The sequence below is a fragment of the Kogia breviceps genome, chromosome 5 (assembly GCF_026419965.1).
Source record: "Kogia breviceps isolate mKogBre1 chromosome 5, mKogBre1 haplotype 1, whole genome shotgun sequence".
In the NCBI taxonomy this organism is placed as follows: domain Eukaryota; kingdom Metazoa; phylum Chordata; class Mammalia; order Artiodactyla; family Physeteridae; genus Kogia; species Kogia breviceps.
In genome coordinates this window covers 146,941,292-146,964,299 of record NC_081314.1, presented here as the reverse complement: position 1 = coordinate 146,964,299, position 23,008 = coordinate 146,941,292, and the positions used below count along the sequence as shown (strand labels likewise).

Genomic DNA, 23,008 nt, shown 5'->3' with positions numbered 1-23,008 from the left:
CAAAGAATAGCTAAGGAGACTCAGCCAGTGAATGTGGCATATGGTCAGGGACTGGCTATGCAGGACACTGTTGGAATGATTTTGGCAAACCAAGGAAGCTCTGTTGGTTAGATCATAGTTTTGTATCAACGTTAACTTTTTGTTTGTTTTATAAAGTATTTAATTTTTTAAAAGCAGTTTTAGCTTTAACTTCTTGATTTTGACAGTTGAATTACGGTCATAGGAAGCAATTCTTTGTTTCTGGGAAATGCACACTGAAGTAGTTGGGGGTAAAGGGACACTATCTCCAACTTACTCTCAACCATTCAGAAAAAACAGATAGATGGTAGATAAATTGATGACAGAGACTTAGATACATATTTTATATGTAAGAATCTAAGAGAGAGACACACAGAGAGAGAAGTGTAAAGCAAACATAATAAAAATTTAACATTTGGGAAATCTGGATGAAGGGCACCTGGAAATTCTTTATACTATTTTTGCCACTTTTCTGACATTCTGAAATCACATCAAAAAGTTTTTAAAAATTTGTATGCTTGCCTTTTAAAACAACACAAATTCATTGTCTCTCACAGCTCTGGAGGCCAGAAGTCCACAATCGAGGTGTCGCAGGGCCTTGCTCCCTCTGAGGGCTCTGGCGGGGGGTCATTCCTGCCTCTCCAGCTCCTGCTGGTCGCCTGTGTTCTTGTCTTGTGCCCGAATGACTCCAGTCTCTGCCTCTGTCTTCACATGGCCGTCTCCCCTCTGTGGGTCTGTGTCCAAATTTCCCTCTTATAAGGACACCAGTCATATTGGCTTTAGAGCGCCCCTCTTTATTCACTATGACCTCATCTTAAGTTGACTATATCCTCAAAGACCCTATTTCCAAGTCAGATCACACTCAGAGATTCGGGGGTTAGTAAAAGCTTCACATCCGGGCATCTTTGAGTATCCGGAAATTCTTACACTATGCCTGCCACTTTTGTGGCAGTCTGAAATGATGCCAAGATAAATAATTTGGAGCATAATCAAAAACTCCCCACTGGGGCTCCCCTGGTGGCGCAGCGGTTGAGAATCCGCCCGCCGAGGCAGGGGACGCGGGTTCGTGCCCCGGTCCGGGAAGATCCCACGTGCCGCGGAGCGGCTGGGCCCGTGAGCCATGGCTGCTGAGCCTGCGCGTCCGGAGCCTGTGCTCCGCAACGGGAGAGGCCACAACAGTGAGGGGCCCGCGTACCGCAAAAAAACAACAACAACAAAAAAAAAACTCCCCACTGGAAACCCTCCCAAGCACCCCAGGTCATTGAGGCTAAAGTCCGGATCCTGGCCTGGACTCCGCCTCCCCTCCGCACCTGCTTCCGTTCCAGCCACAGTGACCTTCCCTGCTTCCCCGGACACCCTGCCTTCTTCGTGGCCCAGGCCTTTGCACTGGCTAAGTTCAACCGGGGACATCCTTCTCCAGGACAAGATGTGGCTCCTAAGCTCTTTGCTCAAGGGTCACCTGTCCACAGAGACTTCTGACCACCTGATCTAGGACTCTCCCACGCCTGTCTCTCCATTCCCTGCTGTATCATTCCTTATTATGAGTCTCACTAGTGGAGGTTTTTCTAGGAAGTGATGTCTGTTGAGCCCCCTCCCCTAGGACAGCAACCCCACAGGCACAGAGGCCGTTTGTCTGAGCTTGCTGTTTCCCACGCAGCGCTGGGAGCTATGCGGGCACGTGGCCAGCGCACTAAACAGTTGGGTGCTGGGCCAGGTAACTCCATCCTGTATGTCTGCCCAAGCCTGGCGGCTCCGCCTTTCACCTAGTCACTACAGGGCAGAAGAAACTCAAGGGTCAGGGATTCTCCATGCAGCTCAGAACCTCAAGAGGCAGGCAGGCTCTTTAAAAGTCGAGAGCACCCTGTCTGGAATATTGTTATTAGCGGTGGCCTTCCCAGCGACCAGGGCCGTCCTGGCCGTCAGCCTTTGGCGCCCGTGACTGGTGAGAGCCTGCCGGCAGCCCGGCTCGCAGCGGCTTTGTGGCTTCTGGCCATGTCCACGTGCGCTCAGGTTCCCTCCCTGATGGGAGCGGTCACCGGGCCGGGCAGACAGCGGGGCTCGGCCGGCCAAGCACTGTGTATGCTGGGCCCTTGGACCGTGAGGGGCAGGGAATAAGTCGGGACAAACCCGCCGAGGTGGATCCGAAGGCCAGGTGCAGAGCGCCTACAGTCTGCGCGCTGGGTCCGCCCGCAGCTTTCAGCCCCCTGGGGTCCCGCGACCAGAGAGAACCGTGTCCGGTGGTCGCGGGACCGGGGCCTGCGTGAGGGGACCCAGCGGGCCGGATGCGTGCTGAGGCTCATCCTCGGGGCCTTCCAAGTCCTTTCTCTCTCCGGGCCGCAAATCAATATTCATTTATTACACTCCCGCAGAGCAAGAATTTACCCAAGTAAAACAGAATCGGGACATTGGGTACGGTGTTCGCACACCCCTGGATGCGCGGTTCTGATTGGGGTCCCGGGGCGGGGGTTGGGGAGAGGGTAGGGGTAGGCGGAGCGTACGGGGGTCCCGGGAGTGAGGGGAGAAGAGGGGACAGAGGCCACCGGGCCAAGGCTGCGTCAAGAGAGTAGGTGATGGGGGTGGGGTCTTCACCCAAGGTGCGCCAGAGGGGGAGGGTTGGGGGCGTGGCGGATGGGCGTGGCGAGAGGCGGGTACGAGAGAGGTGGTGGCCCCGCGATCCGCAACTCGGGATTGGCCGGAAGCAGGCCCCCACCCCCTCTTCTCGGCCAATCGCCTTCCTTCCACTCTGGCCGCCCGGTTCCCGGGGTGCCACCCAGCCCCGGGGTCGCGCTTTCCGGGTCACCACTCGCCGCTCCCGGACGCGCCCAGCCCGCCGCTTTTTCCCGGTCTCGGTCCAGGTGAGTACTTACCGGACCGTGACTCGCTCCACCCCTAGGCGGAGGGATCTGGCCGGGGTCTGGGACGGGGTCCCCGCCTCGGCAGCCGCTGGGCCGGCGTTGCATCATCTATATCTGCCAGCCGCGGAGCCGGCCCCGCGCCCCCCGCGTCCCGGACCCTCCCCTTATCGCGAGTCCAGACTATCCTGAAGCTGGGGGTTCCGCGCCAACGTGGCCCAGGGCCTCCACTCCAACTCCTGCGGCTGCGGAGGGGACGGCAGGGGGCGCGAGCCCGGGGGCGTCGAGCTGAGACTTTCGGAAGATGCGCTCTAATGGTGCCATCATTGATTTTTCGCTGCATTTTGGATGGGAAATGGTTGTCTCGAAAATTGCTCTTTTCTGCCAGTTCTGTGGAGTGGGGGTGGGGTGGGGTGTAAAATATTGATGTAGTTGCGTAGGCTGCACGGGAGGTGGCTGCCAGCGGTGGGAGGGAGCGCAGGGCGCGTAGGGCAAACAGGGCCTTGCCTCCAGCACGTACTAAGGGGATGGGGGAGGGTGCCCTGAGACCCCCCATTTCGAGCCCTAGGCAAGGCGGATGGCTGAGCTGTAGAATGGGGAGGGGTAGTGGGGAAGAAGCGGGAGCGCAAAACTTAGCCTCCCAAGAGTTACCTGGGGGTGTTTATCCCAAATGGTATCCCCCAAAGCCCCCCCCCAAAGGTCGGGTGACCGGGCGGTCTCCAGATCCTCTGTAGGGTCTCAATTTCCCGCCTGAGAAGTCTCCCTTTGAAACGGGAGTTTACTACCTCCCGCACCCTTGGCCCTAACTGGCTCCCTTGGGGCGACTGGTGCGCGCGTGCAGGGTGCTGGGGGGCACGGGGGGGCGTGACCCCAGGAGGGTCTTGTGGTTTGAGGTGCGGCAGGAGCCAGCCAGGACCGCGCCTTGGGAGCCCGCCTTCCCAGCGCGCACGTGCGTCGGCGCGCAGGGCGCTGTGCCCGCGGGGAGCTGTGCCCGCCAGGAGCTGAGACGGGCTGCGCTGGACTGAATCCGCGGGTTCGAACCCGGGTCGCCCAGCGAGGGTCCCGCCGAGTGCCTGTGGGTTCTACGGAGGCTCTGTCGGTCTCGATTTGAGTTCCCAGCAGCCCCTTACCTTTCGGGAGGTCTCTACAGGTGAGGCAAGTCGCCACATAGGAGGCGCAGGGCTGCCTGCGTCTTCCGGGCCGGTCTGCGGGGTGTCCTGGCCAGGGGGCTGCCGGCCTGTCGGCCTCTGATGGGGAGAGAGGTCTACGACAGAGGCGCTTCTGCACGACGGAAGAACCACCTATCCGCGGGCGCACCGCGGAGCGAAGGCAGTGTTGCGCTTACCTCGGGGGCGTTTTGAAAGGTGGAAGAAGGACGCGGGGACGTCCCTGCGTGGTTTCACGAGGGGAACTGAACGCCTGAAAAAGTACTTGCTGATCCAAAGACTTGAAGGAACCTCTGCTTTGGGCACGTTTGGGGGCAGATCGGCTGGGAGGCTGGTTTCTCCCGGAAAGCCGTGCGCCGCGGCCCTCGTGGATTTGAAACGGATGTGATTGCCAAGGGTGGGGGTCTCCGCTTCCCGTGCGCGCAGGCTCCGGTCTGGGCATCTGGGGCGACCTGCTGGGCGCTGGTCTGCACCTGGCCCTGCGCTGGGAGGCAGGGAACCAGCTGGGGCGGCCTCTGCCCTTGCTGATGGCAGCGGTACCCGGATGGGGCCGCTCCCGAGGAGAAATCCAGCGGTTCCACGAGCCTCCACGTGCACCTCCAAGTGTGGGGCCCTTTGCACCTTCAGCCCACTTCTGCCTGGGCCACCCGACCTTTTCACAGCAAACTGCCTGCCGAAATGTCCTGGGGAGCAGAGGGGCAAGGCTGGGGGCTGGGGTCCCTCCAGCTCCCCGGAAGGGTGGTGAGGGCTGCACGCAGAGGTCGCCCCGAGCCACATCCCCTGCCTTGAGCTCCTCGCAGGGACCTTCCAAACGCACAGGGCTCCAGAGACTTGGGGTTGGGAGGAGCTTTCGATTTACAGAAAAATTGAGAAGAGAGCAGAGTTCTCACGCACCTCCCCCCTCACACTCGCGGTTCTCCCTGTTATTACCATCTTACCGTTTTTACAGTTGATGAACATTATGATTAACTAAAGTCCCTACTTACTCAGATTTCCTTAGTTTCCCCTAATACCCTTTTCTGTTCTGGGATTCCATCCAAGAGACCTCATTGCATTTAGTTTTCTTTAGTTTTCACTGCTCCTTACGGAGTTGGAGCCGTGGTGAGTGTTCGGGCATCAGCCTGGTGGGTGATGGCTCCGCGCCGGCCGTGGACGGTCCTCTGTTCCGTGTGGGAGGTCACAGGGAGGCAGCCGAGCGGCTGAGTTCGGTCCTGGTTTCTGAAGATGCGAGGTGCATGTCCGCTCCTTGTCACCAGAAGGAGCCAGGCAGGGCTGCAGCCCCTTCTTTGAGTGTGTGCCCATTCCCTTTCCTTCCTTCCTTTCTTTCTTTTTTTTTTTTTTTGTCATCTATTTTAAGGTTCCGTGAGACTTTAAAAATTTGATAAAATACACGTAATATACTGTTTATTTTAACCATTCATACGTGTAAAATTCAGTAACAATACACACATTCACAATGTCGTGCAACCATTGCTATCATCTGTACCCCAGACGTTTTCATCATAACTCTGTACCCATTAAACAGTGACTCCCCTGCCCCTGCCCCCGGGAATCTCTGTTCCGCTTCATGTCTCTCTGATTTGCCTATTCTAGGTACCTCATATAGGTAGAGTCATGCAATATTCTTCTTTGTCTGGCTTATTTGACTTAGCAGAATGTTTCATTCCTTTTTGGGGGGGGTAAAAATATATTTATTATCATCTTCATCTTCCTCTTGTTATTTCCATCATGTAAATGTAGTCTTTTGAAACGTATATATATGTATTTATTTGGCTGCTCCGGGTCTTAGTTGCAGCATGCAGGACCTTTAGTTGCAGCGGGATCTAGATCCCTGACCCAGGTATCGAACCTGGGCCCCCTGCATTGGAAGCGCAGAGTCTTTACCCCTGGACCACCAGGGGAGTCCCTAAATGTAGTCTTTTTAAAACAACTTTTCTGAGATATCTTTGATATATAAAAATCATATATATTTAAGGTGTACAACTTGATGTTTTGATTTATGTATACATTATGAAAAGACACCACAGTCAAGCTATCAAGATGGATAACATTCATCATCTCTACATAGTTGCTGTGTGTGTGTGTGTCTGTGTGTGTGTGCATGCGCTCACATGTTGAGAAGATTTTAAAACTTCATTCTTCTTTCATGGCCAAATACCATTGCACTGTGTGGGTAAACCACGTTTTGTTTATACATTCATCCGCTGACAGACACTTGGTTTGTTTCCAGGTTTTTGCTATTGTGAATAGTGCCGTAATGAATGTGGTGGGCAAACACTGTACGTTTCCATTTTTTTTGGCTACATGCGTAGAGGTGGAATTGCTGGGTCACACGGTAGTCGTATGCTTATTAACCATTTGAGAATCTGTCCAGCTGTGGTCCACGGCAGCTGGCGCCTGCGTAGTTATGCTTTTTGCTGCTGAGCTACTTGAGTGGATGGAGCTCCACACCCCGAGGGGGCCGGGCGAGCGGGATTCCCAGGGCAGGCAACAGAGAAGTCGGCTCTTCCGCAGGTGTTTGGAAACGGCCCGAACTGACGGCGTCTCTCCCCCTGCCTTGGACAGATCCCACCATGCCTTCTGAGACACCCCAAGCAGAAGAGAGGTCTGCAGGCTGCCCCCACCACCTCTCAGGGGCAGCCCTGGGGAAAGGGAGCCTGGAGAAGGAGCCTCCGGGAGACACGGAGGACAAGGAGGTCCTGTGGATCCGTCCCGATGCCCCGAGCAGGTGCTCCTGGCAGCCGGGCAGGCCCGTCACCAACTCTCCACATCACCACACTGCTCTGTGAGTCAGTCCCCTTTATGGTCATAAGGTGGGGGGAGGAGTTGGTTACCTGAAGCCAGGTAGCCACAGGGAGCTGGGGTGTGAACCACCAGCCCACCACCCCCGTCCCTTGCAGTCACTCTGGATGGGTGGTGAGCTGGGGTGGGAGGTATTTTACAGCTGAGTCCCCCAGGGCTCAGAGAGGCCAAGCTCGTTTGTGCTGTAATGCAGCACCTAGTTCAGTGCCTCGCAAGAGCGGATGCTCAGCAGATAAAGGGATGTGCCCAGGTCCCAGGCTCCGAGTGACAGGTAGAGGGGAGGTTTCGGATCCAGATCCGTCTGGCTGCTTATAATTAGGATCTTGCGTGGCCTTCTCTGCTTCACTCCAGGCAGCGAAATATTTTTCTGTAGTGGGGTCTTTGTGGTTGGACTGAGACTGTGGGATAAATAAACCACGACTTTAAGCCTTCTCTTGGGTATTCATGTGTCTGCAGTATCTCATTATGAATAACTGCAGTGGAAAATGCAATTCACTTAGTCACAGCACCTGCTATATGTGTGCCCTGTTCTAGGTGCAGGAGATCAATCAGCGGGAAAGGAAAAAAAAAAAAAGGCAAAATTCCCTGACCCATCATGAAGCTCAAGCCAAGTTCACTAAATCTTAGGATTGTGTTTATTTCCTTAGTGTTATCTCCCAGAAGTACAACGGATGAGTCAGAAGCGCATGCCTTTTGGATGTTTGGTTCTTACTCCTCCTACACTGCTGTACCAACATTTATGATTATTGATTTTCGATTCAGAACTGGGGAGGGGGAGGGGGTGCTCTCCTCACCGGGGCCAATGGACCAAAGTAACATTTACAAACCCAGAAGCGCCCAGTGTTAAACATACCTCGATTCTGGGAGCTCAGGAGGCCAAGGTGGCCGCCGGCCATAGGGCATATGAGCCCCTGCTTCCAGAGCAAAGCAGAGCCGGGGGTGAAATGGCTCCGCGAGCTTCTCACTGGGCCTGGGGTGGCTGGGACACCATCCTATCCAGGCTGCAACCTAGCATCACCCCTGCACTTCACGTGGTGGCCTAACCCTCTTAGAACGCCCTGGTGGGGTTGCTGCCCCTTCCTGAAACCGCTTGTCCCAGTCCCGGTTACGAGAAGCTGGGCTCGGGCCTGAGGCTCTGGGGCTCACCCGCTGTCGGGACACCGGACCCGGGTCCCTGGACGAGGCGGCCTAGACGATCCCGGTGGTGAGAGCACAGGGGTGATGAGACAGGTGACGTGGCCGGGCGGCCTGGGGAGACCTCAGAGCCGGCACCTGGATGGGCAGGAGGTGCCAGCCCTGTGGGTATCCGGGGAAGGGGTTCCCGGCGGTTCCCAGGTAGAGTGGGCTTAGAACGAGGAGCGGGGTGGGAACAGCAAAGGGAGGGGAGGGGCTGCGGGGGGGCCGCAGAGTCAGGCGCCCTGCCAGGCGAGGGGTTTCAGGTTGTACCAGGGGGCTACAGGGCTCCGCTCCCGGAAGCCTCCTGGGCTGTCACAGGGAAAGCAGCTGAGATAACGGGTTAAATTCCCTCCCCAGGCCCCGGCCCCGATCACCTCAGCCAGGCTTCCCAGGTGACTTTCTGGCCCCCCACGGCCTGGTGCTAAGTCAGGAAGCCCGAGGTCTCCGCAGGGGCGGGGCGGCGGGCCTGGCCTCCCCCTTCTCAGGCCGCCACAACCTCTGCTGGGGGTGGACGACTCAGCGGCCCTGCAGTCCTTCCCAGGTGTCCACCCCTCCTGCCTTGGCTTTGACTAGTTAGTAAGTCAACCCCGAGGTCGCCCCTAGAGCTTGGTCTCCCTCCAAGTCTGGGGTCAGGAGCCCTTTGCCCCCGCCCGGGCTCTCCCCTCACCCTGACTTCCGCACCTCTCTCGGCCAAACCTGCCTCTGGGTGACTCGGGGCGTCCGTGACACCTCGCAGGGTGCAGTTGGGCTCCAGCCAGGCCGTGTTGCCGCCTGTCTGGGCCCTGGGGTTGGAAAGGCAGCATTCCCGGGGAGCTGGGTCACCACCTTGAGAGCGGAGAGGGATCTACATGGTTAATGGGTCCCTGCAGTGGGGACCGCGGCTCACGAAAGCGTGAGAGCCGTGGGGGTGGCACCCGAGAGATCCAGGGTGTAGGAAGCCACCGAGTCTCTTGGAACTCACGTCAGTTTTGCGTATCGCGGGGTGAACAGTTGGTTCCCGAGGGTGAGGATGGAGGCAGCATCGTGGGGGCCACTCGGGAAACGCGGGTATCACGGCGCGCACACAGCTGAGCAGCGGCTGGGCTACCCCACACCTTCCCGTCACCTGTCACCGGTGTCTCAGCTGGAAGGACCACTGGGAGGGGGCCAGTCACTCGAATGTGAAGGGGGACAGTTGGCCCGTGAGAAGCGAATCCCGTTCTGAGCCCGGAGGCCCACCTGGGAGTTCGCCTGACCTTTAGCCCCAAAGACAAGAGGTGACCAGCCAGAGGCCTTTGTTCCTTGGTCTGAGGATCAGGCTCCCTGCCACCTGTGCCAGACCCTCTGAGTGACGCCAGGGGCCTGCGTGGGCTCTTTGCGGGCACTGTCTCTGCCCGGTGGCCAGACTTTCTGAGGGCGTCTCTGTCCAGGGGTCCCCACCAGTTTTTTCATCGAAGAAAAGGAAGGGAGGTATCCCAGGAGGCAGGTGCTGAGAGAGGAGATGAATTGAAGATCAAAAACCTAACAGATCGGGACGTCCCTGGTGGTCCAGTGGCTATGACTCCGCCTTCCAATGCAGCGGGCGCGGGTTGGATCTCATATGCCAAAAAAAAACCTAAAAAGGTGGACCAGGACGTGATGTTGTTTTGAAGTCAGTGTGTGTTTGTTTTAACTTTTTTATTTGGAAACAACACGCAAATGAAGTTGCAAAAATCGCACAGAGAGGTGGTGGGGACGTTCTTGCCCAGCTGCCCGCCGGTACCGTCTGTTACCACAGTGCGTTTTCAAACCCCGGAAACGTTGGTGCAGCTGTTCACTGAATCGCATTCGTTTTCATCGGTTTTGAGGTGTACTTGCCCGTGCATGTGTGTGTGACCTTTTACCAAGTGTAGATGTGTGTACTTGCCACCCAGATCCTCACGAAAGGCGATTCTTGGATTTACTTCTTGATTGAGTTAAAAGAACGTGCTGGACTGCCAAGGCTGGTACCGTTTTGTTTTTCTGAGTCATCGTGGACTCTTCTGTTTTAGGGCAAAATCTCCCAAGATCTTGCCAGACATCCTGAAGAAAATTGGGGACACCCCGATGGTGAGGATCAACAAGATAGGAAGGAGCTTCGGCCTGAAGTGTGAGCTCTGTGAGTGTGGCTCCCTGCGGGGCGGGCGGGCCCCAGGCCCTGGGGGAGGGGCGTTTGACCACATCTCCTGGGGTCAGCAGGCACACAGGACGGGGTGGGGTGCCGGAGTCGGTGTAAGGGAGGCCGCGGCCTGTGAGCCGAGGCCTGAATTGTGGAGGGAAGCGTGTCCGGGCAGATGTCCGGGGCAGAGCCCCAGCCGGGAAGGCGGGCGCTCTAAGCCGGCCACCGCAGGAGCGGGAGGCCCGATCCCAGGATCAGAGCGGCGCCGCTCCGCCCCGGACCCCGGCAGGGAGGGGCGGACACGCCATGGGTGGGATGGGCTGACGGGAGAGCCGGGGTTTTTGCGACGAGGGTCCCAGCCGTCAGCCGGGCAGGAACTGGCTGCCCCGGGGCTCAGACAGATGCTCCACTTCTCACTTAGGAGACACGGCGTGGGGATTTGGGGGCTGTGTCTGGTACACACGGGGATCACCTGAGAGTCTTATCCAAGTCCTGTGGAGAAGGGACTTCTTTGCAGGAGGCTGTTTCCAGGAACACAAGAGGGTGGGGGGCTTTCTTCATCTCCACTCTTCTCCCGGGCTCAGGAGCCCAGGTAGACGTCAGCCTTGTCCCAGAGGAAGTGAAAGATGCAGAGGCCCTGGGGGGGCCAGGCCCGGTGCTGCTGGGGCAGAGAGAGCTGGGGAGGGGAGAGCGTGGGGGTCCTTGGGGGACAACACCTCCTAGGGGCGGGACCGAGGCCACGTGGTCGATTCACCCCAGAGGCATCACCATCAGAGGCTTCCCGCGCACCCCGCTGGTGAAGAATTCTCTCATAGGCAACAAGCAGTACACACCCCCAGGTGCTGCCGGGGGTGTATCAGAACAGCCCAGGAGACCTATCGTCTGCTCTGTGCTCCTCTGTCAGATAATAGAGACCAGTAACCAGTACCCCGTAGGCATGGGCCTGCTCCGTGCGCTTCAGCTTGGCAGGAGCCCCTGAAGTAGGTTTTACTGTGTCCATTTTACAGATGGAAAAACCGAGCCTCCGGTTGGTTACTCGGCTTGCCCACGGCTGATCAGCTTGAATCCCTGCGTCTTTGTTGGCTTTCCCGTGGGCTCATTAGAATTTTCTAACGAGTAATTCAAGTGTGTGACCTACAAAAGTCTGGGGTGCAGGGCTCCTCAGCGGTCAGACATTCAAGAGCCTCTCCTTCACTGTCCCGGCAGGGGCCTCTCTGGGTCTTAGGGGAGAAAGCCTGTCTATGGTTGTGGATTTCGGAAACCAGGACAAAGCAGGAGGAGCTTGTTTTGTGGGTGCTGCAGGCCAGCCTGGTCCTTCAGTCACGTTTGGCGCCATCTCTCCCCCTTTTACGAACACTGCATATTTTTGAGAGGTGGGAGGGAGTCCCCCCCACCCAAGGAAAGAAAAACAGAAGCAGAGGCTCAGGCACAGGAGAGGACGTCGTATCTGCTAGGTGGGGAAGATGGCGGGAGGCAGGTGTGGAAGGCATGTGGGCCCTGGCCTGGGGGTGTGACGGGCGGGCTGTGGCTTCAGGACATCAGTTCGTCTGTCATGGTCCGCTGGGTACGGCGGGGCTGTCTGCCCTGATTTAAGCCTGGGCTCCAGTCGGCCGCCCCCTGCACGCCCAGCAGGTCTCTTCGGGACTGTGCTGCCTCACAGGGGGTGGCTCTGCTCCGTCCATCCAGCCGGGGGGGCTTCTTAGGCTCCTGTGTCTCATGCACTTGGAGTTGCCACGTGGTCCATGGGGGGTGGGATGGGCAGGTGTCAATGGAAAGGCGATGATCTTCAGGACCACTGAAGCTTTTGTCCCTGCATGCGGGGCGTATCGGGTGCCGGGGAGGGGACGGCACGGCAGGCATCCCTTAGCTCTCGGGGGCCTCTTCCTCTCTCATGATGCGTCTTTGGCTCCAGTGGCCAAGTGTGAGTTCTTCAACGCGGGCGGGAGCGTGAAGGACCGCATCAGCCTGCGAATGATTGAGGACGCCGAGCGCGAGGGGACCCTGAAGCCTGGGGACACCATCATCGAGCCGACGTCGGGGAACACAGGTGGGCGCCGCCACGGGCCACAGCTCCCGGCCCGGGTGACCCACGGCTGCACGCGCTGGTGTCTCCGGCTGGCCCTTCCCTTCCCTCCACGCACTTTGCTCGGCACCTGATGCCTGCGTGCAGGTGTGTGACTGAGCCCAGCTTTCTCTGACGTCCTGCCGGCCCAGCTGCATCGGTGACGTTGGAGTCTCTCATGTGGGCAGCTACACCTGGTAGTAAAAATCTGTCCTAGTTTCCTATGGCTGCGGTGATAATCCCACAGCCCGGGTGGCTCAGTCCACAGACATTTATTATCTCACAGTCTGGAGGCTGGACAACTGAGATCAGGTGTCAGCAGGGCTGGTTCCTTCTGAGGCCTCTCTCCTGGGCATCTTCTCCCTGTGTCCTCACATGTGTCCCTCTGTGTGTGTCTGTGTCCTGATCTCCTCTTCTTATGAGGACACCAGACATAGGGGGTTAGGGCCCACCCATATGACCTCGTTTAACCTTCATCTCCTCTTCAAAGACCCATCTCCAGTTAGAGTCCCATTCTGAGGGGGGCCGCAGGGTGGGACTGCAACAGAGGAATTTTGGAGGGACACAGTTCAGCCCATAACACTCCGCCCTCTGGCCCCCAGAATTCATGTCCTTCTCGAATGCAAAGTGAATATACCATCCCAACAGCCCCCCAAAGTCTGAACCCATTCCAGCACCGACGTTGAGTCTCATCTAAGGATCCCCTAAATCAGAGGTGGATGAGACGTGAGGCTCGATTCCTCCTGAAGCAAAATTCCTCTCCGGCTGTGAACCTTCAAACCGGACAGGTTATGTGTTTCCAAAGCACAGTGGCAGGCCAGGCGCAGGACAGACATTCCCATCCAAACCCAGAAAGGGGTCGTGGGTCCCAAGCAGGTCCGAAGCCGAGTGGGGCAAACTCCGGGAGATCTTGAGGCTCCAGAACCCTCCTCTCTGGCAACATGTTCTGTCCTCAGACTAACTGCGGTGGCCCCTCCCCTCAGCCCTGGGCAGCAGCCCTGACCCCTTTGGAACCAGGGAGGAGGCGTCCGGCCCAGGCCTGTGCCCCGGGCCCGTGGTGGGGCTGGGCACGGGAACACGCGGGTTCCACAACGTCTGCTGCTATTGTCACCTCCCAGGCGCCCAGTAAGAGCTGGAGGAATTGGGGTTCATGGGCACCCTGCTTTTTTCTCTGGGCACACTTGCCTTTTTATCTCCGCCTCCACATTCTCCTCTTATCCCATTTGAGGGCAGAAGCGGGTGACGCAGGGCATTTTTGCAGCGCCCTCTCCCCTGGGCCTTTGGGGCTGGAAGCAGGGTCTCGGGGGCACCGTGGCCCCCTCTCACTCCATGTGCTGTCCCCAGGGATCGGGCTGGCCCTGGCCGCCGCGGTGAAGGGCTACCGTTGCATCATCGTGATGCCAGAGAAGATGAGCACTGAGAAGGTAGGCGGGCGTCTCCCCGGCCCCCTGCCCCTGCGCCACAGGCCCGGCGGGGAGGTGAAGGCCACCATGCACCTCTGCAGGTGGACGTCCTGCGTGCCCTGGGGGCCGAGATCGTAAGGACGCCCACCAACGCCAGATTCGACTCCCCTGAGTCACATGTGGGCGTGGCCTGGAGGCTGAGGAACGAGATTCCCAATTCTCACATCCTGGACCAGGTGAGGGCCGGGCCCTGGGGGATGTCTGTCGGGGGCTTGCGGCGGCGTCACCTCTGCAGCAGGAGCAGGGCCGCAGAGGGACCGGCGCGCTGGGACGCAGCCGCTGGCTTCTCCCAGCCCGGTGTGTGGCCTTTGGCTCTGCTGTCTGTGTGCCGGCTTCGAGGGGCTCAGCTCAGTGCGCTGGGATGCCCTTTGCAGAGGACCCTGGAAGCTCTCTACAGGCGTAAAATACATGCAGACCTTTTGACTGGAAGCTCTTCTTTGTCACTCACCGCACGTCTGGGTTGATTCAGAAATCGCATATCTTCTGGAGAGCCGGTTTTCATGCTTGGTGTCTCTTGAGGTTCCCGGGCCGTTCCCTGAGCTGCCAGGATCCTCTCTGGCTCGCACTGAGCTGTTTGCCTCATGCCCTGCGACTGCTGCCGGTTCTGTGCCTTGACTTCAACACGACTCCTTTGCTCTCTTTCCTTGCAGTACCGCAATGCCAGCAACCCTCTCGCTCACTACGACATCACGGCCGAGGAGATCCTGCATCAGTGTGACGGTGTATACTTCTAACCATGCTGTCCATCTTGACTGGGCGTGTACAAGTCACTTACCCGCCCCTTTGTAAACTCCTATTAATCCTTCAAAACCCAGCTCAAATGTCCCCTCTCTGTGAAGTGCTTTCTAGAGCATTTCTCTAGAGGGGTTTCCTCCCTCTGTTGTGCCCTCTTGGACTTTGCCCATGCCTCTCCTATAGCACCAAACGTATCACGTGGTTGTATTTGTTTACCTAGCAGTCTTTCCTCCAGACCTGTAGGAGCTCTTGAGTACAGGGAACAAGGGTGTCCCAGGCTGGTGCTGGGCTCACAGCTGGGGCTTCACGTTGCTGAATGGCACTTGGCCTCAAGCCCCAGCCTGGGCACTGAATTCAACATTGGGGTTTTCTCATCTGCTGAACTGGGGTGGTGACATCTGCAATTATCTTACTCTGTACAGACATGAGGCTGGCTTGGAACCTCTCCGCACAGTTGGCGCCAAGCCCAAGGGGGTTGCGATGTTTTCTGGCGGGCTGTTTCCCTAAGAGGTGTTCAGGAAGAGTTGCCAGGGGCTTGGCACCCCTGGCTTCCTGTTTGGAGCCTAGCGTTGGCTTAAGTGCCCTCGTTCCGTGCCCAGGAGCCAGGCAGCAAAGTCCAGGCATTTGCTCACCCAGGTTTTATTTGTGAGAATCCTCATTTGGTAAAAACAGCCTTTCTGCCTCAGCACGGGTGCCCGCGCTGACTTGTCTGCAGGTGCCTGAGCTGGCCACCGGGCACTGAGAGAGCCCAGACAACATCTGAGCCAAGCTGAGCGGTTTATTCTGGTTCCTTTGATAATTCGGTTCACTTACCCACGTCGTCTGAACCAAACAGCTTAAGGAACTTTGAAGAGCCTCCCTGGGCTCAGCCCTCAGCCACGTGGGGCCCACCTCCCGCAGGAAGTCACCTCATTCACGATTCACAACAAACAGGGATTTCAGGGACTGGCTGCCGTTCAGCCTCAAATGGGGCTCCCTGGGGCCCTGTTACTGTGACTGCGTCTTAAAGATGAAGGACTGTGAGAATAGGTTTGCTTTTGCCCTTGTAGATAACTTGGCTTCGTTGTGGTTGAGGACCTTCTTGCTTATTAAGAGTGGAGGGCCGAGCAGAAACTAACACACCATTATAAAGCAATTATACTCTAATAAAGATGCTTAAAAAAAAAAAAAGAGTGGGGGCCGGCCGCTGCAGCCTGAGGACGTTCTCCCTGACCTGCCTTCTCCCCTGTCAGGGAGGCTGGACATGCTGGTGGCGTCGGCGGGCACGGGGGGCACCATCACGGGCATCGCCAGGAAGCTGAAGGAGAAGTGCCCTGGATGCAAGGTGAGGGGCTGCGAGGGCGGCACCCTGCCCCACCCAGGAGACGGGGGCCTGCACACGTGCGCTTGTCCCACCTGCGGCCTGAACCGCAGCTGGAGGCTTAACTGTCAGGGTCCTTGGCCTTGGGCCCCCAGAGTGGCCTCTGCTTTAGAGCTGGAAGTTCCCACTTCTGACACTTCTGCATAGACGGCCTTGCATCTTATATAGCGGGGGGGGGGGGGGGGGGGGGCGGTACCTGTACCTGCCCGGGAGATAAAGGACCCGGCAACCTGGACGCCCAGATGAGCTGGGGGGTGGGAGCGTCATTGCAGAAGCCGAGAGCTCTCAGGTTCAGGTCCTACCTCTGCCCCACAGGGGCTCTGAGAGTCGGGGAGGGGCTCAGAGAGACCCCCACTGGAGGTGCCAAGCGCACCCTTCCTCTCTGCCCACTTCTCCGCCGTCCAGGAGAGGTCAGTCCTAGCACCCGCCTCGCCCCAGGCTCCCGCTGTCCCGGGGCGTCTCTTGGGGCTGTCCTGGGGCACCCCGCGCAGGAGGAGCTTTCCCGGACGCCACGTCCCCCAGCCTCGTGCCGTCCCCTTGAGTGCCCTGAGCTGGACATTTATTTACCTTGCGATCTCCCAGCGCCCGGGCCTGGGTTTGTGGGTTTCGAGCCTCATGCCCGAGGTCCGGGAACGGGGCCCGCGGCCCGATGACAGCCGGGTGCGTCCAGGTGAGACTTGAGCCCTAAGGCTGCCCGCTCTGCAGATCATTGGGGTGGACCCCGAAGGCTCCATCCTCGCAGAGCCCGAGGGCCTGAACCAGACGGAGCAGACGGCCTACGAGGTGGAAGGGATCGGCTACGACTTCATCCCCACCGTGCTGGACCGGACGGTAGGCGGGGCGGCGGTGACCAGCCCAGCCCTCGGGCCACAGCCTTTCCTGGCTGAGCGGGAACAGAGACGCGAGCTGCGCGCTGCACCGGGGCCAGTAGTCTCGGGGTCATGACGTGGTGACTCGCGGTGCTGTACCTGACGAGCGTGGGCCGCGGCCCTGGGGGGCAGACACAGAGGCCGTTGGGGGGTTGGCGGGTGGCACAGACCGCGCCGGCAGAGGGAGGGAGCCGGCTGGCTGCAGCGGTAAGCAGGCCGACGTGGGAGAGCTAAGGACCCCAGAGAAGGCTTCTTTTAAGGCCCTGAAGGATGCTTCGGTCAGGGACCTAGGTGAGAAGTGTGGCCCTGCAGCGGGGCCGGTGGGGGGGCTGAGCGCCTGCCTCGGCCCCCCCGCAGGTGGTGGACAGGTGGTTCAAGAGCAACGACGAGGATGCCTTCGCCTTCGCCCGCATGCTGATCGCGCAGGAGGGGCTGCTGTGCGGTGAGTGGGGCGCCGGGCACTCGCCCCCTGGCGGCCGCTGGTCCAGCGCCTCACGGACACCCTCGCGCTGGGGCTGCCCGGCCCGTCTGCCGCACGGCTCGGAGGTTCTGTGTGAGGGTTTGGTCGTGACGCTCGGCGGTAACGAGGAGAACGTGGGTGGACAGCGAGAAGCGGGGGGCGCCCCGAGCCCGGCCCCTCCCCCGAGGGCCCCTCCAGAGCGGGTTGGGGCGTGTGCACACGCACACACACACACACACATACACATACACACACACGTGCGTGCGCGCGCACCCGCCCCCCGCGGCTCTGACCCCGAGCCTCCCGGCAGGCGGCAGTGCCGGCAGCGCCATGTCGGTGGCCGTGAAGGCGGCCCGGGAGCTGAGGGAGGAGCAGCGCTGCGTGGTGATCCTGCCGGACTCCGTGCGGAACTACATGTAAGGAGCGCCCGCCCGGCCCCTCGGCTGCCCGCGCTCCGCCTCCCAAGCGCCTGTGCCGGCTGTGCCGCGCGCCGGGCCTCCCCGGAGACGCGGCAGCGGGAGGGAGGGGGCGCGGGGGGCGCGGAGGAGGACGCAGCCGGCCGAAGAACGCCTCCCCACCCCCGCTGCAGGGAGCTCCGGCTCTGCTGCCGCCCTCACACTCCAGCCCCAGCCTGGCGAGACCCAGGCTGGGGTCGGCAGCCCCGGGGACGGGCCGTGCGATGTCTGCCTGGTGGCCTCCGAGCCCCCTTCGAGCCCGCTTCGAGCCCCCTTCGAGCCCGATGGTGCTGAGTATCTGCACACCTGCCCAGGCGGCAGCTTGCAGCCTCCTGCTTCCAATTCCCGTCCTCTGGGCCGCCGGCTGAAAGCGCCAGGGTTGCTGTGCGGGATCAAGGGCACAGGGGGCTAGACACGTCCCCCACGGCCCCGCGGGCTTCCTCCCTGGCCCAGGCGTGGCAGGTTACATACCTCGGGGGAGCTCAGCTGCCCCTGGTGGGCGCCCGTTCCAGCAGGGGTGAAACACGTCTGGGTGTCCACCGCCAGGTCGCCCTGAGCATGGCCGTCCGCTCACACCACACAGTGCGTGAGAACGGCCATCTCTCCGTGTGCCGGGCCGGCCCGCCGTGCGTGCCCACGCCTGCCTGTGTGTGAGAGAGAGACTGAATGGGCCCGTCTCGGGCACACACGCCTAGGCTGGGGGGCTCTGGATCCGCTCTGCTCCCCACTTTGTGGGTCCTCGTCTGCCTGTTTTCTTCACATCTTGATGGGAGTATGATTGCTTTACAGTGCTGTGTTAGTTTCTGCTGTGTAACGAAGTGAATCAGCTATACATACATGTGTCCCCGTATCCCCTCCCTCTTGCGTCTCCCTCCCACCCTCCCTATCCCACCCCCCTAGGTGGTCACAACGCACCGAGCTGATCTCCCTGTGCTATGCGGCTGCTTCCCACTAGCTAGCTATTCTACGTTGGGTAGTGTATATATGTCCATGCCACTCTCTCACTTCATCCCAGCTTACCCTCCCCCCTCCCTGTGTCCTCAAGTGCATTCTCTACGTCTCTACGTCTGCATTTTTATTCCTGTCCTGCCCCTAGGTTCTTCAGAAACTTTTTTTTTTTTTTTTTAGATTCCATTTATATGTGTTAGCATACGGTATTTGTTTTTCTCTCTCTGACTTACTTCACTCTGTATGACAGACTCTAGGTCCATCCACCTCACTACAAATAACTCAATTTCATTTCTTTTTATGGCTGAGTAATATTCCATTGTATACACGTGCCACATCTTCTTTCTCCATTCTTCTGTCGATGGACACTTAGGTTGTTGCTTCCACGTCCTGGCTATTGTAAACAGTGCTGCAATGAACATTGTGGTACATGACTCTTTTTGAATTATGGTTTTCTCAGGGTATACGCCCAGTAGTGGGATTGCTGGGTCGTATGGCAGTTCTATTTTTAGGTTTTTTTGTTTGTTTGTTTGTTTGTTTTGTGGTACGCGGGCTTCTCACCGTTGTGGCCTCTCCCGTTGCGGAGCACCGCCTCCAGACGCGCAGGCTCAGTGGCCATGGGTCACGGGCCTAGCTGCTCCGCGGCATGTGGGATCTTCCCAGACCGGGGCACGAACCCATGTCCCCTGCATTGGCAGGCGGACTCTCAACCACTGTGCCACCAGGGAAGCCCTATTTTTAGTTTTTTAAGGAACCGCCATACTGTTCTCCATAGTGGCTGTATCAATTTACATTCCCACCAGCAATGCAAGAGGGTTTCCTTTTCTCCACACCCTCTCCAGCATTTATTGTTTGTAGATTTTTTGATGATGTCCATTCTGACCCATGTGAGGTGCTACCTCATTGTAGTTTTGATTTGCATTTCTCTAATGATTAGTGATGTTGAGCCTCCTTTCATGTGTTTGTTGGCAATCTGTATACCTTCTTTGGAGAAATGTCTATTTAGGTCTTCTGCCCATTTTTGGGTTTGGGTTGTTTGTTTTTTTGATATTGAGCTGCATGAGCTGCTTGTATATTTTGGAGATTAATCCTTTGTCAGTTGCTTCGTTTGCAAACATTTCCTCCCATTCTGAGGGTTGTCTTTTCGTCTTCTTTTTGGTTTCCTTTGCTGTGCAAAATCTTTTAAGTTTCAGTAAGTCCCATTTGTTTGTTTTTGTTTTTATTTCCATTTCTCTAGAAGGCAGGTCAAAAAGGATCTTGCTGTGTTTTATATCATAGAGTGTTCTGCCTATGTTTTCCTCTAAGAGTTTTATAGTGTCTGGCCTTACATTTAGGTCTTTAATCCATTTTGACTTTATTTTTGTAAATGGTGTTAGGGAGTGTTCTAATTTCATTCTTTCACATGTAGCTGTCCAGTTTTCCTATCACCACTTACTGAAGAGGCTGTCTTTTCTCCATTGTATATTCTTCCCTCCTTTATCAAAGATAAGGTGACCGTGTGTGAGTGGGTTTATCTCTGGGCATTCTGTCCTGTTCCATTGACCTATATTTCTGTTTTTGTGCCATTACCATACTGTCTTGATTACTGTAGCTTTATAGTATAGTCTGAAGTCAGGGAGCCTGATTCCACCAACTCCATTTTTCTTTCTCAAGATTGCTTTGGCTATTCGGGGTTTTGTGTGTTTCCATACAGACTGTGAAATTTTTATTTCTAGTTCTGTGAAAAATGCCATTGGTAGTTTGATAGGGATTGCACTGAATCTGTAGATTGCTTTGGGTAGTATAGTCATTTTCACAATGTTGATTCTTCTAATCCAAGAATATGGTATATCTCCCCATGTTTTATCATTAATTTCGTTCGTCAGTGGCTTACAGTTTTCTGCATACAGGTCTTTTGTCTCCTTAGGTAGGTTTATTCCTAGGTATTTCATTCTTTTTGTTGCAGTGGTAAACGGGAGTGTTTCCTTAATTTCTTTCAGATTTTTCATCATTAGTGTATAGGAATGCAAGAGATTTCTGTGCATTAATTTTGTATCCTGCAACTTTACCAGATTCATTGATTAGCGCTAGTAGTTTTCTGGTAGCATCTTTAGGATTCCCTATGTATAGTATCATGTCATCTGTAAACAGTGACAGTTTTACTTCCTCTTTTCTGATTTGGATTCCTTTTCTTTCTTTTTCGTCTCTGATTGCTGTGGCTAAAACTTCCAAAACTATGTTGAATAAGAGTGGTGAGAGTTGGGCCACCTTGTCTTCCTCCTGATCTTAGTGGAAATGGTTTCAGTTTTTCACCATTGAGAACGATGTTGGCTATGGGTTTGTCATATATGGCCTTTATTATGTTGAGGTAAGTTCCCTCTGTGACTACTTTCTCGAGAGTTTTTATCATATGGGTGTTGAATTTTGTTGAAAGCTTTTTCTGCATCTGTTGAGCTTTTCATATGGTTTTTATCCTTCAATTTGTTAATACGGTGTATCACATGGTTTGATTTGCATATATTGAAGAATCCTTGCATTCCTGGGATAAATCCCACTTGATCATGGTGTATGATCCTTTTAATGTGCTGTTGGATTCTGTTTGCTAGTATTTTGTTGAGGATTTTTGCATCTATGTTCATCAGTGATATTGGCCTGTAGTTTTCTTTCTTTGTGACGTCTTTGTCTGGTTTTGGTATCACGATGATGGTGGCCTCGTAGAATGAGTTTGGGAGTGTTCCTCCCTCTGCTATCTTTTGGATGAGATGGAGAAGGGTAGGTGTTAGCTCTTCTCTAAATGTTTGATAGAATTCGCCTGTGAAGCCATCTGGTTCTGGGCTTCTGTTTGTTGGAAGATTTTTTTTTTTTTTTTTTTTTTTGCGGTACGCGGGCCTCTCACTGTTGTGGCCTCTCCCATTGCGGAGCACAGGCTCCGGACGCGCAGGCTCAGTGGCCATGGCTCACGGGCCCAGCCTCTCCGCGGCATGTGGGATCCTCCCGGACCAGGGCACGAACCCGTGTCCCCTGCATTGGCAGGCGCACTCTCAACCACTGCGCCACCAGGGAAGCCCAGTTGGAAGATTTTTAATCACAGTTTCAATTTCAGTGCTTGTGATTGGTCTGTTTATATTTTCTATTTCTTCCTGATTCAGTCTCGGAAGGTTGTGCTTTTCTAAGAATTTGTCCATTTCTTCCAGGTTGTCCATTTTATTGGCATATCATTGCTTGCTGTAATCTCTCATGATCCTTTGTCTTTCTGCAATGTTAGTTGTTACTTCTTCTTTTTCGTTTCTAATTCTGTTGATGTGAGTCTCCTCCCTTTGTTTCTTGATGAGTCTGGCTAATGGTTTAACAATTTTGTTTATCTTCTCAAAGAACCACCTTTTAGGTTTATTGATCTTTGCTTTCATTTCCTTCGTTTCTTTTTCATTTATTTCTGATCTGATCTTTATGATTTCTTTCCTTCTGCTAACTTCGGGGGTTTTCTGTTCTTCTTTCTCTAATTGCTTTAGGTGTAAAGTTTGGTTGTTTATTTGAGATGTTTCTTGTTTCTTGAGGTAGGATTGTATTGCTATAAACTTCCCTCTTAGAACTGCTTTCGCTGCATCCCATAGGTTTTGGGTCGTCATGTTTTTATTGTCATTTGTTTCTAGGTATTTTTTGATTTCCTCTTTGATTTCTTCAGTGATTTCTTTGTTATTAAGTAGTGTATTGTTTAGCCTCCCTGTGTTTGTATTTTTTACAGTTTTTTTCCTGTAATTGATATCTAGTCTTACAGTGTTTTGGTCAGAAAAGATGCTTGATACGATTTCAATTTTCTTAAGTTTACCAAGGCTTGATTTGTGACCCAAGATATGATCTATCCTGGAGAATGTTCCATGAGAACTTGAGAAGAAAATGTATTCTGTTGTTTTCTGGATGGAATGTCCTATAAATATCAGTTAAGTCCGTCTTGTCTAATGGGTCATTTAAAGCTTGAGTTTCCTTATTTATTTTCTGTTTGGATGATCTGTCCATTGGTGACAGTGGGGTGTTAAAGTCCCCTACTATGATTGTGTTACTGTCGATTTCCCCTTACATGGTTGTTAGCATTTGCCTTATGTATTGAGGTGCTCTTGTGTTGGGTGCATAAATATTTCAAATTGTTATATTTTCTTCTTGGATTGATCCCTTGATCATTATGTAGTGTCCTTCTTTGTCTCTTGTAATAGTCTTTATTTTAAAGTCTATTTTGTCTGATATGAGAATTGCTACTCCAGCTTTCTTTTGATTTCCATTTGGATGGAATATCTTTTTCCATCCCCTCACTTTCAGTCTGTATGTGTCCCTGGGTCTGAAGTGGGTCTCTTGTAGACAGCATATTGATGGGTCTTGTTTTTGTATCCATTCAGCCAGTCTGTGTCTTTTGGTTGGAGGATTTAATCCATTTACATTTAAGGTAATTATCGATATGTATGTTCCTATTACCATTTACTTAATTGTTTGGGGTTTGTTATTGTAGGTCTTTTCCTTCTCTTGTGTTTCCTGCCTAAAGAAGCTCCTTTAGCATT

At 55.3% G+C, this 23,008-nt stretch overlaps 1 protein-coding gene across 4 annotated transcripts in view; it reads left to right on the top strand.

Annotated features, from left to right (window-relative positions):
• Positions 1-2,761: 2,761 nt before the first annotated feature.
• CBS (cystathionine beta-synthase) overlaps positions 2,762-23,008 on the top strand; it is a 30,224-nt gene continuing 9,977 nt past the window's right edge. The window contains exons 1-11 of one of the 4 annotated variants that reach the window (XM_067035195.1): positions 2,762-2,873; positions 6,551-6,821; positions 10,024-10,130; positions 12,043-12,177; positions 13,537-13,616; positions 13,697-13,831; positions 14,306-14,375; positions 15,623-15,714; positions 16,456-16,581; positions 16,977-17,061; positions 17,390-17,495. In XM_067035195.1, the coding sequence (XP_066891296.1) occupies positions 6,610-6,821; positions 10,024-10,130; positions 12,043-12,177; positions 13,537-13,616; positions 13,697-13,831; positions 14,306-14,375; positions 15,623-15,714; positions 16,456-16,581; positions 16,977-17,061; positions 17,390-17,495 (1,148 nt within the window). In that variant the 5' untranslated portion in view covers positions 2,762-2,873; positions 6,551-6,609. The remainder of the gene's footprint in view (positions 2,874-6,550; positions 6,822-10,023; positions 10,131-12,042; positions 12,178-13,536; positions 13,617-13,696; positions 13,832-14,305; positions 14,376-15,622; positions 15,715-16,455; positions 16,582-16,976; positions 17,062-17,389; positions 17,496-23,008) is intronic. The other 3 variants (XM_059064784.2, XM_067035193.1, XM_067035194.1) reach the window with 3 other exon arrangements.